Below are 23,360 nucleotides of genomic sequence, written 5' to 3' on the forward strand. Positions count from 1 at the left end.
TTTTTTTTTTTTTAAATTTTTATTTATTTATGATAGTCACAGAGAGAGAGAGAGAGAGAGAGGCAGAGACACAGGCAGAGGGAGAAGCAGGCTCCATGCACCGGGAGCCTGACGTGGGATTCGATCCCGGGTCTCCAGGATCGCGCCCTGGGCCAAAGGCAGGCGCCAAACCACTGCGCCACCCAGGGATCCCCCCACATCAGGCTTCTCCCTCTGCCTGTGTCTTTGCCTCTCTCTCTCTCTCTCTCTGTCTCTATGAATAAATAAAAATAAAAAATATTAAAAAAAAAAAAAACTCACAACCCTGATCAGGATCAAGAGTCAGGCAGGCATGCTCTACCGACCGAGCCAGCCAGGTGCTCTTGTGTGTTTCTTGTTTAAAAAGTAAAATTTGACACTTAAGGCCACCCTTCTTTTCCCTTTGGCCCACCACCCCCTCTGTGTTCCTGATCACTTCTCCTCCCCAGAGTAAATCCTGCCAGACTTTTTGAAGGGAGATTTTTTTTTTTTTTTAAGATTTGTTTATTTATTTATTTATGATAGAAAGAGGCAGAGACACAGGAGGAGGGAGAAGCAGGCTCCATGCTGGAGCCGGACGTGCGACTCAATCCCGGGACTCCAGGATCGCGCCCCAGGCCAAAGGCAGGCGCTAAACCACTGAGCCACCCAGGGATCCCTTTGAAGGGAGATTTGTTCAAATTTCCTTCCTCTCCTCAGACTTGAACAAACCTGGTGTGAAAGAGAATTTCAGGTCCCCTCATGATTTATGGAGTTTATAAAGGGGTGGGGTGGATGCAATCTTTCCGATGCTCTGTGATGCATTGTGGAGGCCGGCAAGATGTGGGGAGACCTGGGAGGTTTCAGTTATTCCGGCGAGGGGCGAGGGGTGGGGTAGGCTTCTGCACATAGCAAAGAAGATGAGCGTCAACAGCATAAATAGAACTGTCGAGAGCACCTACCATGTGTAGCACAGGAGATGGTCATGGGCAGGAAATAGCTGTTGGTTGGGGGAGGGAGGGGCCCCGAGGGAGCTGGGGGAAGGGGTGATCAGGGTGGCAGTCCTAATCGGGTGAGGGGGCAGTGTCTAGGAGGCCAGCCAGGATTAGAGATTTGGAGTCTGGGAGGGCAGGGATGGAAGCCGCAGGCCTGGAGGAGTGAGCCGGGGTGTGTGGGGCCCGAGAAGCCAGATTTCAGCAGGAACTGTAGGAATCTTGGGGTTTAGCAGCCTGAGGTGTCCTCAGAGACCCTAGAGAGGGGCTTCTGGGGCCTGCTGGGTGGGGGTGGGGTGCTAGTGGCAGGCAGGAATGGCCTAGCCAGCTCCATCCTGAGGCCTGGCAGTGAAGGACGCCAGAGGGGAAGAGATGGGTGGGTCCCCAGGGAGGCGAGCTGGAGAGCTTGGAAGCTGGGAGAGGGCCCGTGGTCTGTTTCTCCCTGCTGAGGGTGGTTAGGGACCTGTGGATAAAGGAGGTGTGGAACAGCGATGGGACCGGGGTGGGGGGGGTTGTGGCTCTGACCGGCTGCTTGGGGCCACAGATGGCGTGTCTGCTGAAGCCCCAGAGGGGTGGGCGGGGTGGGGTGGGGTGAGGAAGAGGAACCCAGCACCAGCCCTGCGAACCAGGCGGGCACGAGGCCTCCCCTCACTTAACAGACCATGAAGCGGGTTCTGGGAGAAGAGGTCATTTGCTCGTGGAGACGTGTTCATTTTTCGGCAGCTCTTTATTGAACACCTACTATGTGTCAGGCGCTGGCGTCCCAGAGCAAAACAAAAGCTCCCTCCTCGAGGCTCACATTCAAGCCCCAGGGGGACGGAACACACAGAGCGGTGGATGACACATTGTCTCAGAAGGGGAAGAGTTCAAGGCGATCAAGTAGGGCAGGATAAAAGGGATCTGGAGTCGGGGTGCAGTTTTAAACGAGAGGGGGGAGGAGCCCAGGATAGCCCTCACTGAGGAGCGAGTGGGGGGAGGGACATGTGCAAAGGCCCTGGGGCAGGAGCAAGCCTCCATGTGGAAGGGCCAGAGAGGAGGCTGGGGCTGGCGGAGGAGAGAGCGGAGGTGAAGCTGGGGAGACAAGGCAAGTCGCAGGGGATCTGCCATTGCAAAGCTCCCTATGAGACTCTGGGTTTGTTTTTGTTTTCCCCTCAGAGGCAGAAGGAAACTTCTGGAAGGTGTGGGGCGATGAAGAAGGAGACTGAGGCAGGCTGGGATGGGGGCTACTCCAAAGCGGTTGCCGGAGGCAGTGGGAAGTGGGCAGATTGTGCACAAGGCTTTCCCTGAAGATTCGGAGGGGGCAGGGAGGGAAACAGGTGCTGCTTGTGACCCCAATGTGGTCTGGGTGGCAGGGCGGGGCCGGGAGTCCCCTTTAGAGAGCTCAGGGAGACAGTTCTACTCTGGCCCAGAGTTCAGGGTGGGGGGACTGGAGGAGGCACAAACGGGGTGAGCAGGGGGTAGACAACAGGGGACCTAGGACTAGCCCTGCCCCCGCCCCTCCCTGGCCGCAGGACTCCTAGGTGCCACTGCGGCGCCCTCCCCAGCCCCCTGGCCTGGCCCGTGACTCCCGGGTCCCGCGCGGTCCAGTGTGGGCCCCTCCTCGTGGATTCCCCTCCAAGGGGCCTGAGTATCACGAGCACATCTCTGGTTCCTTCTGCTTTTGCCAGGAATTGGGGTGGCCTGCGATATTCTTGAGGGTCTAAGGGTGTTCTCTGCTGTATCAGACCCCAGAGTCTTCCTCTCCAGCCCTGTCTAGTAAATGCTTCTTGAAATAAAGTGGCGGGGGCGGGGGGGTCGCTGGATAAAGGTGGCGAAGTACAAATACCGCTTCAGTTGTTCTGGAAACTCAGAGGTGGCCTCAGGCACCAGGTTCTGGAGCTCCCAGCTCCCATATCTGGAGACCAGAGCCAGCGAGGCCCCTGAGAGGGGGCCATCCTCGCCCCATTTTATCGACATGGGCTGGCTGGGGAGCCTGGCTGGGGGGTAGGACCCCGAGGCTGCATCTAGGGAGGCCGGGGCTGGGGTGGGGGTGTGGTCGACTCCTGACTCCAGCAGAAGGTGGGTGGGCCCGACCCAGGAGTCTGAGGCATCCACCACTGCTCCCCAGAAAGTTCTGAGGTGGGTACTCCGAGCGCTTGAAGGCAGGGACGCGGTGACAGCCAGCCGGGCTGGGCTGAGGAGCAAGGGACGGGCCCTCTGGGGATTGGCAGGAGCTGGGGTGTGTCAACAGCCCTTCTCCCATTTGGGCGCAAGGAAGTGTTGCCGGGACCTTAACCCCAAATGGTGGAGGGTCCTCAGAGCCCTGCAGGGGAGCCTGGCTGTACCTGGGGAGCGACGGAGGCGGTGCACCTGGCAGGGCGGGCAGGGGGCCGTCGGGGTGTGTGTCTCGGAGCACATCCCAGCGAACCCCGGGGTGCCGAGGCGGCCGGTGGGCAGTCAGCACGTGGCCAGCCGGTCACACACCCAGCCGTCCAGCGAGCTGCCGCAGAAGGCGTCATTCCACTGCCCCGAGCCCTGCATCATCACGCAGTCCTCGCCCTGGCCCCCGTTGTTGGGCTCCCCGGGCCGCCAGTTGCTGGAGCAGAAGGCTTCAGGTCAGAGGACGGAGTAGGGGGAAGGAGCCCCACTGCCTTCGGCCTAGACGGCTGGGCCCTCCCACCCCATCCCTGGATCCCCATCCTGGATCCCCATCCCAACTCCCCGCGTCCCCTCGCCCCCACCTGGCTCTGCCCTCGAAGCCCACCATTGCAGAGAGGCACCCCCTCCCCCTACGCCCCCCCTCCTCACCTATAGTTCAGGGGGTTCTCGTCCATCCAGATAAACTCCCCCTCTCTGTCCAGGTCCCGGAGGCCAATCCAGGTGCCCTTCTTGTTGGCATACCTGGCCAGGAAGTCCTGGGGAGCAGGACGGGACTGGAAGGGCTGGGGGAGCTGTGCCCGGGGCCCTCCCACCATGCAGGAGGTCCAGCTGGGGATCCACAGCCGCCCCCCGCCCCCCTCCCAGCCTGCGGGCCCCGCCCTCTGCGCAGGGCCCAGGCGCACCTGCTCCTCTTGGCTGTGGATGCTGGCCAGCCGCCCTTGCAGCTTGCTGCAGGCAAACCGGGCCTGGATCCACTTCTTGGGCTCCTCGCCGAAGTAGTAGCACTTCCTCTGGAAGTTGAGCCACTTCTCAGGGCACGTGTTACACTCGGAGCCTGGGGTGGAGGAGAGGCTCAGGGGGGCGGCTGTGGTGGGCACCGTGGCGGGCGCCGTGGCTGGTGCCGTGGCTGGGACCGTGGTGGACACTGTGGCTGGCACCGTGGTTGGCACCGTGGCTGGCACTGTGGTTGGCACCACGGGTATGGTAGACAGAACAGGTGGCAGCGTCTCTCCTGGAGTCACCCTTGGGGTCCGGGCTGAAAGCACACCCACCCAGAGCCAAACGAGGTCTTGCAGGCTGCCTTCCGCCCCGGAGCTCTGGCGCTGATGTGCAGGGGCAGCCCCGTGGCAGGAGCGCCTCAACGGCTGGCACCATTGCCACAAACACCCCCACCGGACCGGAGCGTCTGCTGCTGCCACCGTCATCCTAAATACCTCTTGGCTGGCAGCACTTCAGCCCCTGCCAAGCTCCATCCTCACAAAGAGGCCAGCAGCGCAACAGTCACCATCGGCATCCCCGTGTCACCAGCTCCGTGGCTGGTGGCACCTCAACCACCAGTTGTGGTTTGGCATCACCGCAGATGCCTTCACGGTCAGAAGCACCTCAACCGCCAACACCGTGGCGATGAACGCCACGACCGTCAGCGACATGACCACAGGGATCCCGGATTGCCAGCAACCGGTCCTCACTGCCGCCGCCACCACGGCCAGCAGCACCTTCCCCAACACCGCGCCAGCCACGGCTTCATCACTGTGCCGACTCGCTGAGGCCGAGATGGCCAGCGCCACCTGCCCCGTGTACGGTCCCCACCGACAGCTCCCGTAACACCCCCGGTCACCATTGCTGTGACTTTGTCTAGTTGAAGGGATTGATCAGGAGAGGTTGAGGAGGGGGGTTCCTGGAGGGCTAGGTCCTCCCGGCCTCGACCTAGGGCCACCTTGGTCTCCGTCTCCTCTTGCCCCCACCCTGAGAAACTCTCCGGCATGGTCGCCACCACCCAAGGCTCCTAGTGGGAGGTTAAACCCACTGTTACTAGCTTGACTCACTCTTGATTTAAAATAGATTCTTTTTAAAAAAATAAAAAATAAAAAAAATAAAATAAAATAATTTTCTTGGGGCACCTGGGTGGCTCAGTGGTTGAGCAGCTGCCTTTGGCTCAGGGCGTGGTCCTGGGGCCCTGGGATCGAGCCCCACATCGGGCTCCCTGCAGGGAGCCTGCTTCTCCCTCCTCCTATGTCTCTGCCCCTCTCTCTCTCTGAGTCTCTCATGGATAAATAAATAAAATCTAAAAAAAAAAAATTTTTCTTGGAATGATGTGCAGAGAGGGCTCCAGAGCTTCGGTGGAAGTTTTTAAGGGGCCAAGGGTCCATAACCCCTGTAAGACACAGAATTGGATGTGCTTCTCACACATGAGCCAGTGACTAGTACGTGGCCCTGGGCTCTGGGGCGGGGGCATTAAAACAGGCAGAGAGTATCTCTGGGCACTTGAAGAAAATTCTGATGGGGTGCCTGGGTGGTCCAGTCGGTTAGGTGTCCGACTCCCGATTTCTGCTTGGGTCAGATCTCAGGGTCGTGAGATCGAGCCCGGCGTCAGGCTCTGCGCTCAGCGTGGAGTCTGCTTGTCCCTCTCCCTCTGCTCCTCCTCCCCCTCTTGCTCTCTCCCAAAGAAAGAAGGAAATTAAATCTTTGGGGAGAAAAGAAAACTTTGAGGAAGGTGCCCTGGCTGGGTGTGGCGTAGTCAATCGAGACACAGCCCTGGAGCTGGGCTCAGACCCCAGGCCACCCCAGGGACCGGAGGGGAATTGGAAGGTCATCCGTCGCGGTGAATGTGGTCCCGACGCCTCCCCGGAGGGACCGCAGCCAGGTTTCTTGCTGGGATTCCCACAGCCACACAGGGTCCCGGGGGACTGCTCTCCATCACACCAAGCACAGAGCCTTCCTCTTCTCTTTGCCAGTTGGGGCAGCTGGGGCTTCCCAGAAGTAGAAAACCCAAGATCAAGGGTGGGGGTGAGTGTGGGGAGGACTTCAGGGCAGTAAGACTCAGGTTCCTATCCCAGTTTCAGGGCACACTGATTAAATGTCTGCTCTTCCTGCAGCCTCTGGGGCCACCCTCCCTGACCCCCCTGGCCGCCGGCATCACCCCATCGCTGCAGAGGTCACCCCCCCCCCGCCCGGCTGAGTCAGATAGTCCTCCGGGAGGACTGCGGCTGATGGCATCATACTGATGACTCGCCGCCGAGCCACGATGGGCAGAGGAGAGACAGAGGCAAAGAGAACCCAGAGCTGGTAAAGGGAATGTTTTTACCTGGAGGAGGAAAAAAGTGTTGGAGCCGCCCCGCACCCCCGTCCCCACCTGCTCCGGGTCCCTGGAGGGAAGCAGCTGGCCTCAGAGACAAACTCTTGTGTGTCCCCCACGGACCCTGCCACACACACATAAGCACACACCCATCCACGTTGTCACGTGTGCACACCCCATCACATTCAAATATGCATCACCTCACACCTGTGTGGTCACACGCGCGAACCAACACACTATGGGCACAGACTCACCGTTGGACACGTGTAGCTCCATCCACAGCTTCTCCACCTCCTCCTGGAGTCTCTCCAGTGAATGCAAGGCTGTGCTTCTCTCGTTCAAGCCTTGGGTGATTGGGTGGGGGACAGTGGTCGGAGAATTGAGGCACCCCCCCTCCCTCCCCACCCCCCATTCCCTCCCAAGACTCACTCTGGGACTTGAGGTTGTTCAGGTCCGAACGAAGTGCATCCAGGTTCTGGGAGAGCTCAGAGTCTGATGGGGGGCGGGCGGGGGGCTGGGGTCAGGGTTGGGAGTCCGGGAGCCCAGGCCTCAGCCTCGTGGTCCATCCCAGCTCCAGGGGGCTCCAGGACCCCCGCCCCACCCCAACCTCTCACCCTGAGCTTTCATTCTCTTCTGTTCAGCTTGGATTTCCTTCATGTCCTGTGACACCTGGGCAGCTGTTTGCAGGGGTGGGGGCTCAGTGGCAAGCAAGTCCCCAGGGTCCTCTCCAGTCTCCCATCCCCCCAGCCCTTCCCCCTCCCCCATCCCGCCTTTGGCAGTTCATGGGTGGTCCAGACCAGTTAATCCAGGTTTCCCCACCCCCACCCCTTTCCTCCCAGACCCAAGCTGACATCACTCACCCTGGGATTTCTGGGCCATCTGGTCACCGTTGTGTCTTTCCAAGTCCTTGGAAACCCGAGAGACTGGGGTGACAGGAGAGAAGACGCGGCCTCAGGAGCCAGGAAGGCAGGTTCCTGAATCCCTCCCTGCTCCCTGCCACCCCCTCCCCAGGGCAGGGCCCCCCTCCCACCGTCACAGTGCCTAAAGCCTTTCGTTTTTCATTTTTGGGGCAAAAGTACTCAGGAAAATGCAGACAAGAATAGAAGGAACACGTGCACACACCCCAAACCCCCCCACCCGCTGCTGCCAACCCCAGAATGAAACGTAAAAGCAGCAGGCATTTCTTGAAGGCTGGTGGGATGATGCAGGTCTAGGCGCTTCACAAGTCTTAGTTGGTTTCTGCCCCCAGAACCCCGAAATGATGCCCATTTCGCAGCTGAGGGAACCGAGGCCTGGAGCAGTTCCAGAGCATTCCCTCAGGCACTTCTCAGAGTCCACTTGCCCCCCAGAGTCCCTGGGTTTTCACCCCCAGGGGAGGGGGCAATGCAGGCTGACCCTAGTTCCCGGTGGAGCCCAGCCCTTCTCGCACGTCCCACAGGGGTCAGAAGCAGGACAAGAGCCCCTCACGACCCCCGGGCCCTCCTTACCGTTCTGGGCGGCGGCGACCTCCAGCTGTTTCAGATTCTGTACAGTGTCCCTGTCTGAGGAGAGAAGAGGAGAGAAGCCGGGTTTCCAGGTACCCCCGGGTGCCCCGCCACCCACAGCTCACCTGTCAGCTGGGGATGGATGGCTTGGAGGTGTGGAAAGGGTGGGAGACAGGGGTGCTGGATGGGGTGGGGAGGACGGGCTTGGGGGGGACCGGTGGGGACGAGGTGGGAGATGTGATGGGACAATTGGACTCCAAGGGGTATGTGGGGCTCCCCAGGGTCTGAAAGTGGGCTCCTGGGAGGGGACACAGGAGGGAGGCCGCACGGGGCCTGGGGGCGTCCTCACGCCAGAAGAGGAGCAGGGTCAGCAGCCCGGCCCACAGCATGACAGTCACCAGCCCCAGCAGCGCCAGCTGCACCCCGGGCCTACAGCACCGCCGTCTTCTGGAAAACTTTGGGAACTCTGCTGGGTCTGCGGGGAGCGCCAAGGGGTGCAGGGCTTGAGACTGGGCTTGGCTGTGCCCGTCCCCCCAGCACCCGGAGCCCCTAAGTCCTGGGAGCCTGTCCAGGGCCCACACCCAGGCAGCGGGCCTCAGTGGACCCCAGCGTCCTCTGCACCTCTTCCCTGCAGGCGGCTCCATCACGCCCACCAGTGAGCACCCCAACCCTGGCTCTGCCCATCCCCGCATCCCCGCATCTGCTCCTCTGCCCCGTCCAGCCCCATGTGGTCAGCAAGCCCGACCTGGGGCCGGGCCAGTGTCCAGAAAGGCAGGTCCAGGGCAGGAGCAGAGACCCTCCCTCCTCCTTCTCATCAGATGGCTGACCCGCCCCCCCCGCCCAGCTCTCACCTGTGACCCTCTTCCCATTTTTGGGTTCGGTTACCCCCGCACACACCCATGCTAGATCTCCAGCCTCACGCCCTGAAAGCTGGGTCCTCCCTCCCCTTGGACCACTGGCCCTCACCCTGGACCCCTTCCCCAAACAGAGGACCCCAGGGTTCAGTTCTTCCCGCAGCCTTTTCTCTGGATGTCACACCCCCTGGGGCCTCACCCCAACGCCTGGGTCCCCCAAGACTCTACCTTGTTGCCCCACCGTGGGTACGGGCCCCCTCCCCTCACCCTGGCTGGGAGGATCCACCATGCTGAATTCCACTTGTTCTCAGTCCCCGTTCTACTTGGCTTCCAATTCTATTGGGCTCCCAGCACCCCAGCTGAAGCCGTTTTCTTGTTGGAGGGCGTTGAGTCAGGGAAGGGAGGGGCCTGCGGCTTCCTTCTCCTGCCTGGCTCTGTGCCCAGAAGGCCAGTCAGGGCTCACCTCCCTCTGGCCCCTGGCTGGGCCTTCTTCCCAGAGAAAGGCCCAGGAGCCCCTCTCCTCCCCCCGGGTGGAAGGTAGGGGGTCAGGCGCTTGGTTTTGCCAGTGTCAGCTCCAGAGAGTGCTCTCACCTGAGTATGAATGTTCCTCCATGTCAACTGTGCTTGGATTCCCCAGTGACGGGCTGCTCACCACCTGACAAAGCAGTCCACTCAACAGGTATAGCTCTGGCCGGGATCTGGGTTCTAATGAGCACGAAGGCTAGATGTCAGGCCCAGGACAGCATCTGGGGCCTGAGGAGCTCAGAGACCATTGCTGATTTTGTTTAGTCCATGGCCAGGAGTCAATGTTGCATTTAAATGGGAGATGCAGGGGCACCTGGGTGGCTCGGTGGTTGAGCGTCTGCCTTGGGCTCAGGGCGTGATCCTGGGGTCCCGGGATCAAGTCTCACATCGGGCTCCCCCACAGGGAGCCTGCTTCTCCCTCTGCCTGTGTCTCTGCCTCTCTCTCTGCGTCTCTCATAAATAAATAAATAAATAAATCATACATAAATAAATACATAAATAAATAAATACATAAATAAATAAAATCTTAAAAAAAAATAAATGAGAGTTGCTGCTGGTATGGGGAGGGTCACTAGCCTGAGACCAGAGGTGGGCGCCCCAGAGCCTGTTACACACAAGGTACCGAGCAGGTGCTCAAATGTGGCAAGTGATTAAACCTCAAACCCAATTTCCTCATCCATAAAATGCCATCATTAATAATATCTATGCCGAAGGTGGTGATGTGCTCCTCCTGGAGGTGTAAAGTGCTGTGAACAAGGCCTGGTACGTAGCACCAGACATAGAGAATCCGCCTGTCGCTATTGCTGCCTGTGCAACCTTGGCCTGGGGCCCAACCTTCCTGAGCCTCAGTGTCCCCTCAATAAAATGAGAGTGATGATCGCACCCAACTCAGGAGATCGTGGTAGGATAGATGAGATGATGACGTATGTGAGCTTTCAGCGAGGTGCTGCACGCACACAGTGGGTCCTCAGATCCTGAGCCTTTAGCAGGCACCTGCTGTGTGCCGGGTCCTGCTGGGAGGTGCAGAACCTCCGCCACCAGACCTCAGCTTCCTCCCCTGTCATTGTGCCCAACGCATCTGTAGCGTCTCTTGACTTTGGGGATCCCGGGAGGCTCAGTCAATTGAGCGTCCAACTCTTGGTTTTGGCTCAGGTCACTATGTCAGGATCGTGAGATCGAGCCCCGAGTTGGGCTCTGGGCTCAGTGGGGAGTCTGCTTGGGATTCTCTCCCTCTTCCTCGGCCCGTCCCCCCAGCTGGTGTGCTCCCACCACCCCCCTCTCAAATAAATAAATAAATCTTTTAAAAAGTCTCTTTACTTTAAGGACTGTGCCAAAGGCTATGGGTCTGGAGGTCAGATGAGCCTGGGGGTTACGGGCTGCCTCTCCTGCTGTATGACGATGGGCAAGTTGCTTCCCCTCTCTGAGCCTCGGGGAAGTGAAGACATGCGGTGGCAGGCTCTGATTAATGGCAGCTCAGACTGGGTCTTTCGCCATCGTGGAAGAGGCCAGAGGTGTCACCATCCTGCAGCCTAACCTGCCTGAACCCAAGCTGGACAGACGTGGAGCTGAGTCCTGGCTTCTCCCCGAACCAGCAACTAAGTTTGCTCATCTGTCGACTAGGGGTGACGGTGCCAACTCCACTGGATGAAGAACAGTGTGGTGTGCGAGGGCCTGGCGCACAGGTATTCAGTTAACCTACTGGTGGGGTGCTGGGGAAACTGAGGCACCGAGAAAATCATTTGCCCATGTCACACAGTGGTAGGTCTAGGGCTTGAAGCCAGGACGTGTGACATCGGAGCCTGTTTGCTCAACCACCTCGGGGTATGACCTCTTGGTCGGTGTCTGCCAGCAAGTGCCAGGGCGGCAGGGTCCTGACGCCAGGCCGTCTTTCTAACACCAGAGCACCCACCCCTGCTTACGGCCTTCTGTGGCCCTCCACGGCCCCCCAAGATCAGCCCCCGGTGCGCCCGCCCAGCTCCTCTGTCCTTCACACTCATGCCAGGCGCTGGCTTCAACTTCCCCAACCCGGGACCCTGCACGTCCGGTGACCCCGACCATGCTGCCCCCTGCCCACCCCTCACGCAGAACTCCTGCTCATCCCTCAAGACTCAACCTGGAGCTCGCCTCTTCCAGGGAGCCCTCCCTGTCCACTTCCCAGCGCCTGACCCAACACACACACGCATGGACGCACGCGCGCTGAGGGTCATCTGTGTGCACACACGTTCCCACATAGACACGCAGCCACACACTCACACATCACGCCTACCACGCACTCACATGAGTTGTGAGCGTGTCGCCGGCCCGGAGGGGCTGACCCGAGAGGCTGGCGGGGCCGCAGGCCGTGGTGAGCCGCTTAACCTGAAGACACGATTTCTTCTGAAAGCGGACCCACCCACGGCTTCTATTTTCACAGGCCTAATTATGGGCTCACCACCTGGTTAACCACGTCACACGCATGGCCTCCGCTGGTGCTCCCCACAACCCGGTAAAGTCCGGACTATTAATATCTCTCTCCATTGCTCAGGTGAGCAAACGGAGGTTTGGAGTTGCCTCCCCCCTACATTCCCGGAGTGCTGCGGGAAGTGAGTGGTAGAGGGGGGACTAAACCAAGGGGACTAAATCATCATGCCACTGCGGTGGGGGGGCGGAGAGAGAGAGAGAGAGGAGGAAGAGCCATGAGATCACATAACGTCTTGGTCAAATACCGATAATTTTGTTATATGCTTGAATTTTGCAGCGGCATAAGCTGGGCACCGTGCCCAGTGTCCTAGGACCCCACACACTTAATGTCCATGAGCTGTGGACACCCACCTCTCTGTGGGGTGGATGCTTGAGTTCTTAATGCTGCCTTACCGGTGAAGGACGCGGAGCACAGAGAGGTTAGGTGCCTTGCCCGAAGTTACACAGCTCGTGAATGGCCACGCCGGGATCGGAACCCAGGCAGCGTGGGTCCCAAGTCTGCGGCCCTAACCACTGTGAGCCTGGCCTTGTATTTATGGGGACTTCTTCCTGCCACCGCACACTCTGCTCTTCCTCCCGAAGATGTGTCCTCTGATCCCTGACCCTCTTCCCAGTCTTGTCTGGGGAACGCCCCGTGCCAAACCCCCATCCTGGCTGGGCTTTCTGCTCCCCTCTCCAGGCTTGGTGCTCTGCCCCCCGACACCGGAAGACGCCCACTTGCGCCTCTGTGTCCCACTTCCCAACCAGGACTGGGCTGGGCCACCCACCAGATGGGGAGGGGCCTGGCTGACATGTCCCCTGGACCTCGTGCTCCAGGACGGCAGGGGCGGCCCCGCCTGGCCTGTCACACTAGGTTTTCAGCACCAAAGAGCAACCTGTGGTTCTTGACTGAAGGACTGTTGGGTCAAAGCCATTCATGCAGGGCCCCCGACTGTCCCTCTCAACCTCGATCTGGGCTAATCGTGGGGACGTGGACTCACTGCATACATTGCCAAGTGACAGAGGATGACCATTCGAAGTAGGGAGGTTGCCGGGTGGGCATCCGAGACAGGTCACTGGGGCTGGACGTAAGGGCAGCAGGAGGCCTGGTGGGGGGTGTGTGCTGGGTGTGGTCATGGGGACCAGGTGGGTGGGGACACTGGGGAGCTGTCGCCTGGCCTAGGTGGCAGATCAGGTGTCTGGGGGGGCGCAGCTGTGGGAATAAAGAGAAGCAGACTGGTTTGAGAAGAGACGGGCTTGGTGTTGGGTGAGGTGGGTGGAGGGAGTAATGTACTCTGAAGATGCTGTAAAAGTTGACTGGGTCCCCACTGGAGTCCCTGAGGGACAGTGGGGCTGTCCTAGTGATGACACAGGAAGGAGATGGAGAAAATTTGGGAACGAGCCCTATTGGGCCGCAGTGAAGACACAGGACAGGGCGGGGATGCAGTTGGGTGCTTTGAGCTTTGGAGAACTCCAAAAGGCCCGGGCCCAGGCCCCGTCCACACTGGGGCCCACAGTCCCCACTGTGTCCTTCCAGGGGTTTTGGCGGCTCCTGCCACCTAGGCTGGAGGATGCTTTGGGGGTGGAATCTGAACCCCCCTACCCGGGGCTGCAGCGTCGATGTCACGCGATCGACCCCTCCCTCTTCCCCCCCTATGGTACCAACCCGCTGCTCTGTTCACTTCGAGGGAAAAACAGGAAACTGTGCGGATGTGGGCACTGATCTGAGGGTGCTGGTTCTTCTTTCAGGTTTGGGATCCTTGAGCCCAGGGCAACCCCCTCGCTGGTCACAGACCCGGATCCGGAGGAATGAGTCAGGGGTCCTGCCACAAGCATCAGCGATTCCCAGGCGGGTGCCCAGCCCAGCCCCAGCCCTGACCCTCCTCGACACCCACTCACCCCCAAGGATGTTCTGATCCCCAGCCCTCCTCACCTGTGCTCTGGGCGCAGAGGGGCCTCACCCGCCCCGACTAAACTTAGAACCTCAGCACCTGGCACAGGGCCCCCATGTTCAATGGAAATGTGATGAAGGGACATTTCCACCCTGACCCCAGCCCCATCCTGGAGGTACATGCCCTGGGCTTACCCCCACTCTATCAATCTCTCCTGTTGCAAAAGGGAGAAAGGAAGGGGGTGTATTGGTGTGGGAGGGAAGTGGGTGTGTCAAATCCCGCAGGGCTTGCAGGAGGAGGTGCCTCTAAAACAGGGTTCCTCATTCTCAACTCTGTTGGCATCAGGGCTGGATGATTCCTTGTTGTGGCGGCGAGGAAGGGGGGCTGTCCTGTATATGGCAAATGCCTCCTGGGGGTGGGAGCAGAATCACCCCCAGTGGCGAGCCACCGCTTTGAAGCCTGACGTATAGACGAGGAGAAGGTGCTGGCTTCAGGCTTCAACACGCTTTCTCTCCGTCTCCAATGTCTCCATCTGCTGTGGACAGATGACCTCTTTTCCTCTTTCGTCTGCTCAACAACCGTTATTTGAGCACCTACTGTGTGCCAGGTTCTGAGAACGAGGTGAAGTCCCAGTTCTTGGGAGGGAGGTTTTGTTTTTAACTGTGCTAAAATCTATAGAACATAAAATTTACCATTTTTAATCATTTCCAGTGGCATCCCTGACATTCCCATTGTGCCTCCACCGCCGCCATCCCTCCCCAGAACTTTTCATCTTGCCAGACTGGGACTCTGTCCCCATGAAACACCAGCTGCCCCCTCCCACCCCCTCCCCAGGCCCTGGCTCCCAGCACCTGCTCCCGGTCTCTGTGAACGAGACTCCCCTGGGGACCCCATCTAAGTGGAATCCTATAGGATCGGTCCTTTCCTGTCTGGCTTATTCCACTTGGCATCACGTCCTCAAGGTTCCTCCATGATGCAGCATAAAAACAATGTTGAAAATCACAGATCCCCAGGACAGTTTTAGGTGGTGGAAAGCAGGGTTAGGGCGCCTGGGGGAGGAGCTGGTGTAGACCAGAGGGTTCTGAACCTGGGAGGGGGGTGTGTGTGAGGTGACGTCTGAACAGACCCCTCCGCGAGGCTGGATGTGTCAGCTGCCAGAGGTCCTCCCCTGGGGCTTGGCAACCTCAAAGCCTAGAGCTGGGGCCCCCCACCCTCCTGTGTGGGGGAAATCCACGCGGTCCTCTCCCAGAGACCCCAGGTCCCAGACAGACGGGGTGCCCTGAGGCTTCCCCGACCTTGGCCACGGGGCTTCCAAAGTCTACACTTTATGGGTCTCAGTTCCCCCCCAGATGGAGGCACTGGGCTTTTGGCCTTGGAAGCCCTGAGGTTCCGGTCAGCTCCTCCCCGCCTGGCACCGGAGCCTTATAACCTCTTGGGGGCTCCCAGGCCTCCGGGAAAGTGGGAATTCTGAGGAACCAGGGTTGGCCCCGAGTGACAGCCTCTGTGACTCAGCAGAGGGAGGGGTACGGCTGTGGGGGGCCCCGACACACAGATGCACACACACACGTGAAGTGTCATGATGGCATCACGTGCAGAGGCACACAAATACTCAGAGACCAGTGTCTGCGACACGACTTAACCGCACAAGACACGCACAAGACACGCACACACCAAGGTTCACACAAACACAACACAACACATTCCAGCCACAGACAAAACCACACACGCACAATACAGGCACACAGTCACAACCCACAACACATACACAAAGACACAGACCAACATGACACATTGACCTACAGACACACAACAAATCTCAATAGACATACACGATGCACATGATGCACACGCGCACGCACACACGCAGATACAGGCAAATACATGGGAACGCAGATATGACACAACCAGCCACATACAATACACAACATAATAAAACCACAGTCCAACCCGTAGATGTCTACACAATACAGGCACAAACATACAGACCACATGACACAACCGAGCCACAGAGAAACATCCACATGCACAGACACACTAAAACTAGAGGCACACAGAACATACACACACACACGTAGACACCGATGCAGACAAGTATGTAGAAAGACACACAGGCACATAAGCCACACACGAAATATAGACACACAGATGTGGACATCACTCTGATACAAGACAGATACACCCAGTGTGCACAGATTGCACATACATATGACACAATCGCACATACACACACAAAACACACACACACACATAAATGCACAGAAACAAAACACACGGACATCCAGAGACACGCACCCAGACAGGCAACCAGGGCACGGACAGACACACACCCACACGGTCACACAGACACACACAAAGGTCCTCTGCAGGCTGTCCCGAAGGAGAGGCTGGTGGGGAAAAGTGGGGCCCCTCCACTAACAGCCCTCCTGTTTGCCTCTGCTCTCCGGCCCCACCCACGCCTGCCTCAGTTTCCCCTCAGGGACTTCTCTGTGCCTCTCCGTGAGCGTTTGACTTCCATTACCCGCAATCCCTGCTGACTTCTCGCATCTCTATCTTCAGCCCAGCGCCAACCGCTGGGCTTCTCGTTCACGTGTTCTTTCACTCGCTCTCCCCACGGTCCTCTGCATGCCCCTTCCCCAGCCCTGAGCTCCTACATTAAATGCCGCCCCGCCCCTGCCCTTGGACTGGGAGCTCCCGGGGGCAGGACCCGGCCCCCTCTCTGGAGGAGCCCGGGGAGAGCTGCCCTGAGCTCAGTCACATACACTCCACTCACTCACTCACCTCTGGGCTCCCCTTCCCACCCCCACCCCCACCGTCCATGCAGCAAGCCTGTCAACAGGAAGAAGGAAGGTGGGCGTGAAATGGGAAAAGGGTGTTTCTGCATTTTCACCTTCCTGGAGCCTTGGGGTCTGTGGCCCACTTGGGCTTGTTTCTGTGTGTTGTGGGGATGGAGGGGGGCTGGGGCTGGGGAGGTCCAGAAGAGGGGTGTCCACCTCTTTCCTTCAGGAGGGCTTCCCACCTTTCTCCATACCGCCCCCCAGATCCCTGCGTGACCCCAGGGACCAGGGGGCTGAGCCAGCCCATCCCAGGAATTCTGAGAACATTCCAGGCCTGCAATGGGAGATTCGGGGATTTCTCTCCCACAAAGCCCACGGTTCTCTGAGGGGAGAGGGTATTGTGTGGGGGACCAGGTTGGAGGAGGGCTCCCAGCCCCTCTGAGATCCAGAAATCTGGGGCCCAGACTCCACCCTCAAGAACCCATGCTCTCGCCTTCCTGGAGACCTAGGAATCCGTGCCCCAGGTCCCCAGCCCCAGCCCCTTAGGGATCCAGGGATCCGGGTGCCGAGGCCTCTCCTTCAAAGGCCCGGGCCTGAGGCTCCAGGTCCCCCGGCACCGGAGGCGTGCTGCCCCCTGCTGGACACACCTGGTCACTGCCCCCCACCTGGTGACACCGCCTTCCTCACTGGGTGGAAGCAGAAGGCAGGTAGAGTTCCAGCTCCAGCCTCTTTCCCTGCCTGGCCGGCTGTATCCTCTCGGGCCTCAGTTTCCCCATCTGTAAAGTGGGAATAAGCACAATTCTCCCACAGAGGACCTCGTGTGCCGAAAACCTTCCACCCGATGCTGAACTGGACAGAAGCCCACAATACCTGGGAGCACTGGTAAGCGCTATTTCGGGAAGGGCGCCGCTAACCTGGCCTCTGGCCCCAAAAAGGCTCTTGGAAGAAAACCCAGCTCCCCGCGGCCAGCAAGGCCCTCCTGTGTGCTGGCACCTTCCCCCTCCTGCACTGTCCCCCCTTTGCTCAGCTCCTGCCACACTTGCAACTTCTCTGGGTTTGGGCCCCTCTCCTTGGCCCTCCGTCCTCCAGGGGCGGGCTCTCTGAGGGATGTGACCCCAGCCACGGTGGCCCCGAACCCCTCAGCCACCCCTTTAATCATCTCTACGACCTGCCTTCGGTGCGTGGACGCGTCTGGTTTGCTTGTTCATAACCTGCGTGGGCTGGGCCGGACCTGAGCTCCAGGAGAGTAGAGGCAGTGCCTGGCACCCCGAGTCCCCAGCTCATGGCCCCCCAGGAGGGGTGGGCACACAGCTCCATAGGCATCGGACCCAGTGAGTTTCCTGTGACTGCTGGAAGGAATTACCACACATTGGTGGCTTTCAACAACATGAATGTCATCTGACAGGTCTAGAGGTCAAAAGTCCAACACGGGTCTCCCTGGGTTGAAATCGAGGCATCGTGGGGGCTGTGCTCCTGGAAACCCAAGGGGGAAAATCTATTCCCCTGATTTTTTTCAGCTTCCACAGGCGCCCCCATTCCTTGGCTTGCGGCCCCTACCTCCAGCCTTCAAGTCGGCAACAGCAACGGAGCATCTTCCAATCTCCCTCTGGCTCTGCCTCTGTTGTCGCTCCTTCTTGGACTCTGACCTTCCCGCTTCCCTCTTCTAAGGACCCTTGTGATGATGACATTGGGCCCACCTGGAAAATCCAGGCTCGCCTCCGTCTCCAGATCCTTGATTTAATGAATCCCATCTGCAAAGTCCCTTTTGCCAGGTGAGGTCATAGATTCACAGGTTCCAGGGGTTGGGACAGAGACACCTTTTGGGAGCCCTTATTCAGCTGATCACAAACCCCTAAAATGCTGGTATTATTCTTATCCTACTTGATGGGGGCAAAAGCAAAGGTTGCGGACAAGCAAAGCCACGTGCCCAGGCTCACCCAGGGAGTAAGTAGCAAGCACAGGTTTTGGTTTTAGACTCTGGGATTTCTTTTTCCTTTTTTTAAAAAAACATTTTATTTATTTATTCATGAGATACACACACACACACACACAGAGAGAGAGAGAGAGAGAGACAGAGAGAGAGAGAGAGAGGCAGAGACATAGGCAGAGGGAGAAGCAGGCTCCTCGCAGGAAGCCTGATGCAGGACTCGATCCCAGGACCCCAAGATCACGACCTGAGCCAAAGGCAGGCGCTCAACTGCTGAGCCACCCAGGCGTTCCTGGACTCTGGGCTTTCTGTGGACATCTGCCAAATTAACCCACTCGAGCCGTCTGTGTCTGAATCTAGGGCCAAGAGGCTGAGGGTGGGGGGCTGAGGCACATTGGGCAGGGGCTAGCAAGAGTTTGAAGAAAGTGTGTCCTGTCCTACCTTGGAGGCCTCCCAGACACCTCAGCCAACCTGGTAAGAGGCCTTGGGATCTCAGGGGGTTTCCTGGAACCGGGGGGAGGGAGGGAGGAGTTTGGGAAAGACAAGCAATTCTGTCACAAGTCCATTTCCTTGGAAAGTGGGGTGATGGGTGGAGCCAGTCTGTCCAGGAAACCTGGCTGGGCTTCAAGGTCACCATTGACTTGCTGACTCAGCCCCAGAAAGTGTGGTCATGTGGTCACCCAGGGAGCTGTTGGTGGGGAGGCACTCACTGGGAAAGGGTCAAAGGGTGCGCTAGGGGGCCCTTCCATGCCCCTGCTCCCTGCTTCCCAGCACAAGCCCCCTTGGCCTCTCCAAGGCTGACCCTCATATCCCTCTCCCATCTTCCCCCTTAGATGAGAAGTGCAGGGGGTGGGGGCATTGCTTTTCCAGAATGTTCTACCTCCAACCTCATCATGTGAGCATACCATCTTCTATCCTTCCTCATCACCCACTCCATCCCTGCCAGACTGTGAGCCCTAGAAGGGTACCAGCCACAACCTGAACCCCAACATTTCATTATTTTATTTATTCATGAGGGACATGGGGGGAGAGAGGGGGGGGCAGAGACACAGACAGAGGGAGAAGCAGGCTCCATGCAGGGAGCCTGATGTGGGACTCGATCCTGGGACTCCAGGACCACACCCTGAGCTGAAGGCAGATGCTCAAGCACTGACAATTTTCAAGCATGTAGAAAAATTGAGTTTAAGGATGAGAAACACATTCCCTGATTCTAGAATCAGTATATTACATATCGATTCATCCATCTACCCCTCAATCCATCTTGTATTTTCATGCATTTCAAAGTAAGTTGCAGACAGTAGCTCATTTCCCCCTAATACTCCAGCCCAGAAAACACAGAGTCCAGTATCTGTTTGCCACTCTCCTTACTTTTTTCTCTTTTGAGTAAAATAGGATAAAATGTGCACATCCCAAGTGTGTTCTTTGAGCTTTGACAAATGCATTCACCTACGTAACCAAATCTCTATCAAGGTACCAGAACATACAGAAAGTTCTTTCATGGTTCATCCCAGGCAATCGCTGCCTCTGTTCCCAGGCAATCATCGTTCTCCCATTTTTTCTACCCTAGAACTTTATATAAATGGGCTTATAAAATCTATAATATTTTGCAAATGGCTGCTTCTGCTCTAAGTTTTTCCAGATTCCTCTGTATCCAGAGACCCTGCCCTCTTGTTCTCCTTTGGCATTCCAGTGCCTGGAGTATACTAAGTGCTGAGAAATGTTTGTGGATAGGGAAATAATTGCATTGAATGAGTGAATGAATGATTAATAAATGAATGAAAAAAATTGCTCCTTGCTCACAAGAGACTCAATCTGACTCCTTCTCTTCAGCTTCTCTTACCAACGTCCTCCTCATCTTGGTTCAGGGGCTATAATTCCAAATAGCAGAGACACCCGCCCTCCACTGCTGGCTTCCCAGCGCCCTAGTCTTATCTTCTCACGAGAACACTTATCAGGTACATGTTACCACCAGCTTCCTGCTTTACCCCCCTTTATCTGTTTCAACTTCCAGCATCATTTCCTCCCCTCCTGCTCTTCTCTAGATAAAGAAGAGCAAACTTTAGAGTGGCTGAAGTCATTCCTGGGTCAAAATTACCCTCCCCAAGCAGCTGGAGCCTCAATATTGCTGAATATTGAGGCACAAAGTGGTGCAACCACTTTGGGAAACCAGCAGTTTCTTATAAACAGTCACCTACTGTTGGAGCCACTCCTAGATATTCACCCGTCAGAAGTGATAATTTAAATTTGCAAAAAGACCTGCACAAGACTCTTTGTGGCAGTTTAATTCTTACTAATTAACATTGGAAACAGCATAAACACCTTTCAACAGGTGAATGGATACCCAAATTGTGGTCCAGCAACACAATGGAAGACGAGACAAATGAAGAGGAACAGACTGGATGCGCACAACAGCTTGGGTGAATCTCGAAAACACCAAGCCTAGTGAAAGAAGCCAGGCACAAGATGCTACACACTGTGTGATTCAATTCTGAGGACTTCCAGAAAAAGCAAGTCTAGTGAACAATGATGGAAAGCAGAGCAGTAGTGGCCTGGGGTGGGGATGGGGAAGGAATTTTAGGGGATGGTGGAAATGCTCTACCTCTGTGATGTAGTGGTGACCACACAGCTGGTTTCCTGAAAACTCATGGAATTGTAAGCCTGAAATGGGTGCATTACCTTTTAAAAATGCTATAAAATGTACAAAACCATAAAATTTACATCTTAGCTATTTTTAAGTGTACAGTTCAATAGTGTTAAATATATTCACCTTGTTGTGCAACTAATCTCCAGAGTTTTCTCATCTTGTAAAACTGAAACTCTATACTCATTGAGTGACGACTTCCCATTTCTCCCTCCCACCAGGTTCTGGTCATCACCATTCTACTTTTTGTTTCTATGAGTTGGGCTACTCTAGATACCTCATGCAAGCAAAATAATACAGCATTTATCCTTTTGTGACTGGCTTATGTCACTGAGCATAATGTCCTCAGGGTCCATCCACATTGTAGCAGGTGTCAGAATGTCCTTCCTTTTTAAGGCTGAACCGTATTCCATTGTATGGAGGGACCATGTTTTATCTATTCACCTGTCAACAAACACTTGGGTTGGGGTGGGATGACTGGATCTCATGGTAATTATGTTCCTAATTTTGTAAGGACCCGCAATACTGTTTTCCACAGCAGCTGTGCCATCTTACATTCCCACCAGCAATACATGAGGGCTCCAGTTTCTCCACTCCTTGGCAACATCTGTTATTTGGGTTTATTTTGCCTTTTTAAAAGAAGATTATTTATTTGTTTGTTTGTTTGTTTATTCATTCATTCATTCATTCATGAGAGAAGCAGAGACAGGCAGAAGCAGGCTTCCTGCAGGGAGCCCAATGCGGCACCCAATCCCAGAACCCCAGGATCACAACCTGAGCCGAAGGCAGATGCTCAACCACTGAGCCACCCAGGTGCCGAATACCTGTTATTTTGTTATTGTCGGTTTTCTGCTAGACATCATCCTAATCGGTGCGATAAATTGGTGCCTTGGATCGTATATAAATTATACCTCAATAAAGTTGATTTTTAAAATGATCTCTTAAAAAAAGAATCATACCCAGAGCAAGTGCAAGCCAGGACTCCTCAAGACACATGGAGACATATGGCCATCCTAGTTAAGGTAAAGCGACAGGTGTGTATTGTCAGCTGATGGGAGGTGACATTTAGATCTCAAGCAGTGACTGCCATGTTACGGGTGTTAAAAATTTATGACTAGGGTTTCCAGTGGCTTTGGTTGAGTTGAGATACTTCTATGGTGGCGTACAGGTACCTACTGACATGTGAAAGTATGTTACAGGATTATCACAGATGACTGCTGTAAATGGTTACCATTGAGTTGTGGGTGAGGTCCAGGGAGATTCCTATGTTAGTCCTTGGCAGCTGTGGCAATAAATTACCTCAAACTTAGTGGCTTAAAACAGCACAAATTTGGAGCACCTGGGTGGCTAAGCAGCTAAGTATCTGCTTTCCGCTCAGGTCATGATCTCAGAGTTCTGGGATCGAGTCCAGGATTGGCCTCTGTGCTCCACAGGGAGCCTGCTTCTCCCTCTGCCTCTGCCTCTCTCTGTGTATATCTCATGAATAAATAAATAAAATATTTTAAAAAACACATCACAAATTCATTATCTCACAGTTCTGGAAGTCAGACGTCTGACACCAGGCTCTCTGGCCTAAAGTCAAGGAGTCAGCAGAGTGGCATTGTTCTTGAGGCTCTAGGGTAGACTTGTCTGTTTGTCCTTTTGGGGGGATGGGAAGGTTGAGACCTTATTTTTTAGGAGCAGTTATAGCTTCACAGAAAAATTAAGCCGAAGATACAGAGATTTCCCAAATACCCCCCTGCCTGCACACAGGCACAGCCTGCCCTGTTATCCACATCCCCCATTGGAGGGGCACCTTTGTTACAATTGATGAACCTACATTCACATGTCATTACCATCCAGAGTCCAGAGCTTACATTAGGGTTGTTGGTTGTTTATTTGTTTATTTATTTATTTTAAGATTTTACTTATTTGAGAGAGAGAGAGAGAAAGAGAGCACAAGCTAGAGAGTGGGGGTAGGGGGTGAGGTAGAGGGAGAGGGAGAAGCAGACTCTCTGCTGAGCAGGGAGCCCAATGTGGGCTCAATCCCAGGACCCCGAGATCATGACCAGAGCCGAAGGCAGATGCTTAACCCACTGAGCCACTCAGGCGCCCCTTACATTATGGTTTGATCTTGGTGTCTTACATTTTATGCATTTTATGGGTTTGAACACATGTATAGTAACATGTATCCACCATGACATCCTACAGAACCGTTTCACTGCCCTAATAATCCTCTCTGCGCTCCACCTATTCATTTATCCCTCCCCTCAACCCCTGGCAGCCGCTGATGCTTTTACCGCCTCCATTGTTCTCTGTCTTTTCCAGAATGTCACAGAATTGGAATCACACAATAAGTGACCTTTTCAGATTGTCCTCTTTCACTGATTAATATGCACTTCAGATTCCTCCCCATCCTTTC

At 56.1% G+C, this 23,360-nt stretch overlaps 1 protein-coding gene across 4 annotated transcripts; it reads right to left on the reverse strand.

Moving 5' to 3' along the window:
* Positions 1–1,697: 1,697 nt before the first annotated feature.
* FCER2 (Fc epsilon receptor II) lies at positions 1,698–11,713 on the reverse strand. 4 transcript variants are annotated; one of them, XM_077860110.1, is made up of 11 exons: positions 11,564–11,713; positions 9,353–9,466; positions 8,257–8,382; positions 7,911–7,964; positions 7,284–7,346; positions 7,038–7,100; positions 6,853–6,915; positions 6,678–6,767; positions 4,031–4,383; positions 3,777–3,883; positions 1,698–3,564 (listed from the first exon to the last, which is right to left on the reverse strand). In XM_077860110.1, the coding sequence occupies exons 2-11, from the start codon at positions 9,372–9,374 to the stop codon at positions 3,426–3,428; spliced, it is 1,080 nt and encodes a 359-aa protein (XP_077716236.1). In that variant the 5' UTR covers positions 9,375–9,466; positions 11,564–11,713; the 3' UTR covers positions 1,698–3,425. The 4 variants fall into 4 exon arrangements, with proteins under 4 accessions (XP_077716236.1, XP_077716237.1, XP_077716235.1 ...); XM_077860111.1 differs by lacking the exons at positions 9,353–9,466; positions 11,564–11,713 and adding an exon at positions 9,029–9,186; XM_077860109.1 differs by lacking the exons at positions 9,353–9,466; positions 11,564–11,713 and adding an exon at positions 8,990–9,159.
* Positions 11,714–23,360: the final 11,647 nt, after the last annotated feature.

The sequence above is a fragment of the Canis aureus genome, chromosome 19, assembly GCF_053574225.1.
Source record: "Canis aureus isolate CA01 chromosome 19, VMU_Caureus_v.1.0, whole genome shotgun sequence".
NCBI classification, from domain to species: domain Eukaryota; kingdom Metazoa; phylum Chordata; class Mammalia; order Carnivora; family Canidae; genus Canis; species Canis aureus.